A 9,538-nucleotide genomic window follows, 5' to 3' on the forward strand; every position below is an offset into this window, starting at 1 on the left:
AAAAACCTCAAATGACACAAAATGTTGGAACATTTTAAATCCTGGTCGTCAGTCGTCTCCTGTTTTGGACCTAATGCTCACTGGAGTTGCGTGTATTCGGTGTTGTGGTCCGTGGTGCTCGGTCAGAATTGTGACCCTCTTGGCTTTCCGTAGCGCGACGTCTCGGAGCAGCTGGGGAGGCTGCTGTCAGAGCGGAGCTAACCTAGCTGCTGTTAGCCGGCTAGCTCACGCCGGGAGAGCCCGAGAAGCGAACCATGGCGGGTGTGCACGCCCAGGTGAGTAAACTCGAGTTGTTTACGCAGTTGTTCACATACTATAAACCCCGAGGAACGATACTTCAACGTCTAAATGAGTAAAAACTGTTTAACGCTAGCTAACGTAACCTCAGCTAGCTGCTAGCTCAGGTCTGCTGTGAAGGAGCTGTCGGTACTCAAGCTGCTGCTGCCGGGACGTGGCAGCACAGACAAGAAAAGTCTTTATTCAGCCTGTACTACGTCGTATTTTGTTTGATTTAACTTGCCGGAGCGTTAGCTGTCATTAAGCTGTATTAACCTACATGAAAGTGTCCGGTGAGACCCACAAAGCTGCTGCTGCTATTTCTGTCGCTGCCTCTGTTACAGGACGACCTGCTGAAAATGACACACAGAGAAAACTGGAAGTGAGTCGTGCCACTTTCTCCTCTCTCCTGCAGATATTCATTACAAATACTGGAGCACGCAATTCAGTGCTGCCCTCAGCATCCACCCCCTCCACCCACCACCACTCTCTTCCTCTTCTTCCTCCCGCAGGGTGCAGCATGAGCGTCTGCATGTGAAGCACAGGGGTCATGAGGCCATGCATGCAGAGATGGTGCTGATCCTCATCGCCACGCTGGTGGTGGCTCAGATCGTCCTGGTGCAGTGGAAGCAGAGGCACCACCGGTCCTACAACGTGAGTGGTGACGGTGTCCGACAGGGAGGGACACTTCAGGGAGATTTGTATTTATTTTTGTTCCTTAAACAGGACCCACATTTCATTCACCTGAGCTGACGTTTTTGAAATTGCACCTTTTTGTTCATATAAGCAACACAAAACCTCTGCAAGGCGAACAGGGACAATTTAAGTGTTGGTTCTCTGTAAGTATGTCATTAGGATGCTCGAACAAAGTCTGTTGTCGGGTCAAGAGGTAGAGAGGTTTTATTCCATGATGACAACAAATAATCTGGAGCTGCGATGATTAATCGATTAGTCGTAAACGATTAAATTAATCACTAAACAGACTGTGTTTCTGGAGCAATCTGGGGTTCAGTATCTACCTCGACTACACTGCCGAGGCCAGGGATCGAACCACCGACCTTCTGATACGTGGACGAACTCCTGAGCCACTCGATTAACCAGTTTGAGTCTTTCCTTGAAGAAAAAAAAAGGTTCTCTGATTCCAGCACCTTAAAAGTGAATATTTTCTGGTTACGTCACTCCTCTATGACATTAAACAGAATATGTTTGGTTTGTGGACAAAACGAGACATTCAAGGACGTCATCTTGGACTTTCCTGAACACCAATCAATGTTTTTTCACCACTTCGAGACATCTTGTAGAATCAACAGACTAATCGACAATGAAAATAATTGCTATTTGCAACCCCTAAAATAGTCAGAACTAACTTGGAGTCAGAGATAATCATAGTTATCACAGCAATCATCGGATAATCCAACTTTTTATATAAGTCAGCAAACAGAGCAGAAAGTCCACTCTGCACCACACAGCTCGTCTGTCAATATTCTAATCTACTCGAAAACGATTTCAGTCCATCGATGCTGAAGAAGCTGCAGACGTCGGAAGGTGGGGTGAAAAGTTGGCCGAGTTTCTCCTGGAGAGGGTTGCAGCAGGATACTGGTTTCATTCAAAGACGTTGATTGTAATAAACTCTCCGTCTCCTCCTCAGCTGGTGACTCTTGTCCAGATGTGGGTGGTGCCTCTTTACTTCACCATCAAACTCTACTGGTGGAGGTTTCTGTCCATGTGGGGCATGTTCTCCGTCGTCACCAGCTACGTCATCTTCAGAGCCACTCGCAAGCCGCTGTCCTGCAGGACGCCGAGGTGAGGGGGGACGTCAGCGGGTCCTGAAAACTGGGACAAACATGAGACTCTACCACAGTTTCTCCAGAGTTCAAGGATTCTGCTGATTGATTAGTTTTTTTTACTGCATCCTGATCCGTCTGAGTTAAAAAGGAAACCACAGTCCTGCATCCAATCCAATCCATCTTTATTTATAAAGCACAGTTTAAATAAACTCAAGGTTTCCAAAGTGCTGTACATAAAAAAGAAAGTTAAAAAAAAGGCAGTAAAAACAGACAATAAAAATAGAAACATACACATAAAGGGTAAAATACCTGTGCACATAAAATAAACAACCTAAGAGGTGATAAAAGCGAAGGAAAAGAGCTGCGTTTTAAGAAAAGATTTAAAAGCGGATCACCTGATGTGCAGCAGCAGTTCATTCCACAGTTTAGGGGCGGCAACAGAAAACGCTCGGTCCCCTCCGAGCTTCCACCTTGTTTTGGGATCCCTCACGAGCAGCTGGTCAGCTGACCTGAGGGATCGAGTAGGTGCGTGAGGGTGCAGGAGCTCAGAGAGGTACACCGGGGCAAGGCCATTTTGGGCTTTAAAAGCAAATAAAAGAATTTTAAAATGAATTCTAAAACGGACGGGTAGCCAGTGAAGTGAAGCTAAAATCGGTGTTAAGTGCTCAAACTGTCGAGTGCCAGTTAAAAGACGTGCAGCTGCATTCTGGTTGCAGACGTGCAATGGAGGACCCGCTGACCCCCATGTAAAGTGCATTGCAGTAATCAAGCCGAGTGGTTACAAAGGCATGTCTTACTGTTTCAAAGTGCTGTCTGTGCAGAAAGGGTTTAATTTTAGCGAGCTGTCTGAGCTGGAAGAAGCTGGTTTTTACCACAGCTTTAATCTGGCTGTTGCATGTTGAAAACAAAAACCATAAAGAGTCATCAATTCAGAGATATTTTATCATTCTTTTTAGTTTAAACGTCAAAGACAAATGGGACTAATCTGTATCTCATCCTGCCCAGTTTCACTGTTTTATATTAGCACAACTGTCACAATGTAATCGGCAAAAATAACTAAGAAAAGTGTAAAAATACCCCAAACCCTCAGGAAAACGTCGATGGTTGCCACTTGTCACAGGTTGCAAAGAATCTATTAGCTCTAAAGACGTGTGTGTGAAGGTGGAAAATCAGGAAGTTGACCATCAGGTAAATGTATAGGTATCAGCTCCTTGTGTTTTAATGTAGATGTAGCGTCAGACTGAAACGGCAGCATCTCATTGTGATCCAGAAACACGAACCCACTGCGATCAAACAATCCCTCGCTGGTTTTGCTTGACCTGGACGTCCTGCATCAGCTCAGTCAGGGACATTCTGACTGTGGACGTGCAGATGATGTGTCTTTATGGTCTGTCTGCCGTGCTGTAAAGCAGCGGCCACATCTGGAACACGTTTGTTCCTTGTACGTGATTATTCACACCTGTACTACAGATAACAATGTAATAGTAAGCATGTCCCATGTTCATCTCGTACTGCCCCCATGTGGACAGAGCTGAAAAGCTTTTATGATAATGATCTGTATGTGTTTGGGGTTTTGGTGTGTTGGTCTGAAACAGGACCTTAAAATGCGCTTTTAGCATCGATCACTATTATAAAGCAAACCATTGAGAACAGAATTGGCACATTAACTGATAATAAAAGTCACGATTAATCACTCAGAAAATGACTTGTATGATCGATTTATCGCTTCTTTCCGGGTTTTTCAGGATGGTGTACAAGTGGTTCCTGTTGATCTACAAGCTGAGCTATGCCGTGGGCGTCCTGGGCTACCTGGCCATCATGTTCACCATGTTCGGCTTCAACGTCTTCTTCAGGTGAGTCGCTGCTGACGTCAGCAGATCCAACTTAAAAACTGTTACCTGTGGCCCAAACGGGGCCGTGTGCAGTGTGTGATTTGTAGTTGTGTCACAGTCTGAGAGGACTCTGAAGGGATCAGACTACATGATTTTAGCCCCATTTAAGACGGTTTTGTTGTGGCTGACTAAAAACCAGCAACACGTCCGATTGTGAACGACAGTGAGGTCTGACATGCTCAACGCCCCCGAGTGCAGCGTCATCCCCCACGACATGTTCCTGAGCGTTGACCAATCAGGCGCTCTCTCCAGAGTGCAGTCAGGTAACCGTGGCGAGGAGGAGGAGGGATGCTGAGGTTGCTGCTGTCAGGTGGGACAATGAAAGGGAGGAGAAGTTCATTGAGCTGTGACAACAGTACACCTGCCTATTAAAGACTTTTATAAAGCTTTGTACTTTGCTTTTTTAACAGTAGGGGGCAGTAATATCTCTTTATATGTGCTTCTTGTTCCACATTATTATTATTATTATTATTATTATTATTATGACTTTAAAGCAAAAGCAAAAGAAAACAAGTAAATCCTCTGATTGCTTGAAAATAAGATGAGACAGCTGGGGAAATGTGGGTATTACAGGCAGCAGGTAATTAAAAAAATAGCAACAGAATAGAGAAATACAAAATATAAAATAAAAGCTGACTGAACATTTGACTGTACTAATAGTTATAGTCAATCAACCTATTGATTAATTGACTCACCTCTAAAACAGTCAGTCAACAAATTAGAGAAACACTAAAGGTTCAGTGCAGATTTATTCCTGAAACCTGCAATAAAACCAGCTGTGAATATAAATATGTGGTGGTTTGATGTCAGCACCTCAGCAGATCTCTGTCCGGCTGAGCAGTTAAACAGCAGACCTCGCTCTGTATGTGGAGTCTAGAGACTGAGCAGGAATCACCTCTGATCATTTAAATGTCAATTTATCTGTGGCAAGACACATGAATTATGTCCACTTTCTATGAAGCAGCTGGTCTTTCTTTCTTTCTTTGTGCAGGATCAAGGCAGAGGACTCTATGGATGTTGGTGTAATCATGCTGTTTTATGGGCTTTACTACGGCGTCATGGGCAGAGACTTCGCTGAAATCTGCTCCGACTACATGGCTTCTACTATTGGGGTAATACACTTTTTTAAAAAATGGATTCATTGTGGAAAAGTGACTTGATTTTTCAATAAAACACCATAAATCCACTTTGAAATCATACAAGAAAAGACGCTCCTGCAGAACTTGCCTGAAAATCATCATGTTTTTAAGTTTTCTTCAGTGTGAAAGTAATCCAGTGATACTTGTCTGTACCTCCATGGTTACATTGCAAACAGGAAGTGCTAATAGCTAATTCGGCATATATTTAATGCTACCTGTGCACATTCCTCTCACTGGTACACACCGACTTTGCATATGTGTGTTTGCAGTACTACAACAAGGGAGGCATGCCCAGCAGGAGTCTGACCAATGACATCTGTGCAGTGTGCGGTCAGAGGATCCTGGTGGACGTGGAGGAGGAGGGATTTATAGAAGACACCTACCAGCTCTCCTGTGGACACATGTATCCTAACGCTCAGTTGACCCCTGCAGGAGAAAAGCTTTTCTGTTCACATGCAGCCGTGCATGCTCTGATTCATGTAACCACAACAACAAAACTTCTGATTCGTTCATCAACCTTCTTGAAAAGGTCATGGTAGCAATATTTGGCAAAAGACCCCAAATGAGACACGTATTCTAATTGTGCTGGTCCAAGGAATGCTCCTAAAACTGGAATAATATCAGCATATCCCACGTGTGTGTGGAATAAGGCCTAATTCTGAAAATCCAACTGCATTATGCTGTTTATACGACCCGTTTCAAATCTGGAATAATGGTGGTGAATTAGTGTGCATGCAGACCCAGTTTTAGTGCTGAGAGAGTGTAACAAGTACAGAGGAGGTGAAACCAGGTCTCCGTGTTCGTTATTTCTGCCTTAACTTGCTCCAAATCCCTCAGATTTCACGAGTTCTGCATCCGCGGCTGGTGCATCGTGGGTAAGAAGCAGACGTGTCCGTACTGCAACGAGAAGGTCGACTTGAAGAGGATGATGAACAACCCGTATCCTTCTGTTGTCCCTGTGTGGACGGCTGGGGGATGAGGAAGCCTGCCACTGCACAGTCTAAAGATGCAGTCACTGCACAAAGGGCATGATGGGATATATCAGTTGGTTGTTGTCATTGTAGTAGTGCTGTGGATCAGGGTCCAGTATCACGTGTTGTGTCGTAGAAATCCATCTCTCATCTCTCTGAGTGCTCTCCTTAATTCCTTCGTCTCCTTCCAGCTGGGAGAAGACACATGTTCTGTACGGACAGCTGCTTGATTGGCTCAGGTACCTGGTTGCCTGGCAACCCATCATCATCGGTATCGTCCATGGAATCAACTTCTCCCTGGGCCTAGAATAGATCCCTGAGGAACGCCGCTGTAAGTATGTCCTGGAGGCGGGAAATGTGCAGAGCTGTTCGGCAGTCTGGGCTACGAGGACCTGATTCAGGCTGCTTCTCAAGTCTTTTGTTCCCCCCGTCCATGTTTGACTGAACGCTCGCACTGTTTCCAGCAGAGTGGTCCCAGGTGGTCCAGGTCTCTGTGTGCAGAGGACACTGTGACGCTAAAACTGCTGCCAACTTGAACAAAGATGCCGAAGCACAGATCCAGTATTTGGTCATTTCACCGCAGAAAGATGTGTCTCGTTTGGAAGTTCTGGAAACGTCGCCGTCATGCATGTTGTTTTTACGGCGAGGAATCATTGCTTCACTTTGTACTGTGTCATAAAAATGCCTTTTAAACCGTTTTTATAGTTTGCACGCTTTTCACCTCTGGTCCTGTTGACGCCGCCAACACGAGTTTCTGCTCAAAGTGTTCTTGGAGCTGCTGCAGATCAGCGTCATCAGAAAAAGGACAGTTCTGTCTGAATTGTTGTTTTGTAACCTGTTTACATCTCACCTAACTTTGGTTGTTGCAGTTTTGTCTGGGACGTCTGTTCTGTTCTGTTTTGGTTTGTACGAAGCTAAAGCTGATGGTCAGCTTATTGTAGCAGTTGGAGCCAATCTGACACTGTTCTGTATCTGAGGAAGACTCTTCATCACAGCAGCTGACGCTCACTGTCGGCGGTGCAGAGGAGACTCACCTGCAGGAATTGATTCAAGAACAGGTGGTAAAGATCGGAGAGGAAGAGTGGACTCTTTGCAATGCTGTTCTTCCAGCATGGCAGCATGTGTCTTATAACTATGTTAACCACACATTAGACACCACCAACAGGTTTGCTCAGATCCTTTCGCTGTAGTGATCCAACAGGAAGAACGCTTTCTTTTGCCAAATCAGGCTGACGTTGCTTTGTTACCAAGACTGCTGCTAATATTAACTTTCTATTTATTAAATATTTATAAAACCTCATCAGTGTGTCAGAAAACGTATTTTTCTACACATTCATCTTGGCTGCTTTTGTCTCTGGACTGGAACTCTAGCATACTCCATGTACTATGTATATATACGTATATGCTGCATGCGTTGTACTTTTTAAAACAGGGTTTTTCCTCCTTCGTTCTACAAAACAAAAATCCCGGCAACACAAGGACTGATTTAAAAAAAACGACCACGAGGCGATACAACCGAACCCCTAAAAACATGTTATCAGAATCCTGAATGAAGCCTACTACCGGTAGGCTACCTGCAGCTAGAGGTCTGACCTCTACATTACACATCCTAGTGTGGTGAAGGAGGTTCAAGCCCTCGTCATCGTAGGATTTGGAAAGTTGCGACCAGTTTCAGAGTAAAGTTACGTCGCTGAGAGAAACGTGAAATACCTTTAACGTCGAGCTGATAATCACGTCCTCCTCGTGTCTGCCGGCTAAGTGAACTGACGCAGTGATTGCATTTTGTTGTGCTCCAGTATGATGACGAACACCAACAGATCAAACAGAAGACGACAGGACAGACTGTAAGCTCGTGTGTGAGTGGTCCTTCATTTGTGTGGGAGATCCAGCAGAGAAGATCCAGCAACCCCATGACATGAGGACCCTCTGAACCCGAACCCAGAGTCTGCTCAGCCTCTGGTGGACACACTGCTCTGTGGTAAGATCATCACCTGACACACACACATTTAAAAGGTGCACCCTGACCCACCAGACCCTCGTCAGCCTTGAACAGCGTTGGCCTGAAGTCATCACACACTGACTTAAAGGGATTCTTCGTCTTCTGTAATTTGATGGCAGTTACACTCGTGCTGCTGGTGTTGCGTTCATGGTCGTTTCCCTCGGCATCTGTCTCCTGCTGAACTCAGAGCGAAGTGTTGAACAAATGTTTTCACCTGATTTTAGTGCGATGTTTTCATCAAGAGGAAGACGAGAGCAGGTCGTGGAAACGTTCAGAGGTGAATTGTGAAAAGAGTGAGGAGAGCAGATGGACGTTGGTCTGCGCTGATTCCTCAGCTGCCAGGAGAGTTAAACTGGAGGGCATGGGGGGCTTTAAATACCGGGGGTGTTCATCTGGAAGATGCTGGGACTGTACAGAAGGACGGGGAGGGAGTTGGCCCAGTGGAAGTGGCGGCTAAGAAGAGTAACAGGTTTGGGTTCAGTGCCTCATCCTTATTTTGTACGTTTGTTGGTTTTTAGAGCACAGGTCTGTCTGAGATGGACCAGGCTGGAGGCCTCCACTGTTTGAGCTTCTGGGAGAGCCTCTGACCCAGGGGGGCTGGGGTGGATGTGCAGGGCAGCAGCAGACCTGGTCTTCACAGAGCTTGCGTTCGGCCGACGGGGACGAGCTGAGACGCGTAGTGGACGCCGCAGGTCCAGGACTTCATCACACAGAGGCGGCGGCCCCTCTGCTTGCTCTGAGGTCAAGTCGTCACCCCAGAGACAGTTTAAACCCGTGGACTGACCGGTGAGGACCTGGAAAGGCTGCAGGACTGTAACAGAAACTCCTGACGAAGGGGATCCTTTCTCTGACCTTATAATAGAAAGACTGGGCTGACAGGACCATTAATAATAATAATAATACATTTTATTTAGAAGCGCCTTTCAGAACACTGAAAGACTCTTTACAGGGCAGGTAAAACACAAATAACACAAGACAAATACAAACACAATAATTAAATCCCATCCAGTCAAAAGAAGCTACAAGGAGAAGTGGAGTTACAGACAGAAGGCAGTCTGGAACAGATGAGTTTTCAGTAATATGGTGAGAGGAGGGGGTCTTGGTGATGACGCGGGCTGCAGAGTTTTGAACCAGTTGAAGTTTATGGAGGGACTTGTGAGGGACACCGAAAAGGAGTGAAGTACAGCAATCAAGACGGGAAGTGACGAGGCTGTGGACCAGGATAGCAGTGGTGTGAGGGGGGAGAGAGGGACGGAGACGGTTGATGTTGCGTAATGGAAATAGGCAGACCGGGTAATGTTATTGATGTGAGAGTGCCTCTTAACCTGAGGGGAGGGGGACACTGTGGAGCTGTCAGTTTTGGATAGTGATGCTTTGGTACGAACCATTACTGCTCTCTAGAGACGCTGCGACTACTGTTTGTTGAGTGAGAGAGATCGGAACAATCCGTAAAACAAGAGGTCAGATGATCTGT

General features: G+C 45.8%; 1 protein-coding gene across 2 annotated transcripts; it reads left to right on the forward strand.

Annotated features, from left to right (window-relative positions):
- Positions 1–151: 151 nt before the first annotated feature.
- Positions 152–7,355, forward strand: rnf175 (ring finger protein 175). 2 transcript variants are annotated; one of them, XM_041964811.1, is made up of 10 exons: positions 152–275; positions 621–658; positions 789–930; positions 1,925–2,079; positions 3,809–3,916; positions 4,947–5,067; positions 5,364–5,497; positions 5,932–6,033; positions 6,257–6,396; positions 6,533–7,355. In XM_041964811.1, exons 1-9 carry the CDS (start codon positions 255–257, stop codon positions 6,375–6,377), a joined length of 942 nt encoding a protein of 313 aa, XP_041820745.1. In that variant the 5' UTR covers positions 152–254; the 3' UTR covers positions 6,378–6,396; positions 6,533–7,355. The 2 variants fall into 2 exon arrangements, with proteins under 2 accessions (XP_041820745.1, XP_041820744.1); XM_041964810.1 differs by having other exon boundaries at positions 6,257–7,355.
- The last annotated feature ends 2,183 nt before the right edge of the window (positions 7,356–9,538 follow it).

Source organism: Chelmon rostratus, chromosome 23 (genome assembly GCF_017976325.1).
Source record: "Chelmon rostratus isolate fCheRos1 chromosome 23, fCheRos1.pri, whole genome shotgun sequence".
NCBI lineage: Eukaryota > Metazoa > Chordata > Actinopteri > Chaetodontiformes > Chaetodontidae > Chelmon > Chelmon rostratus.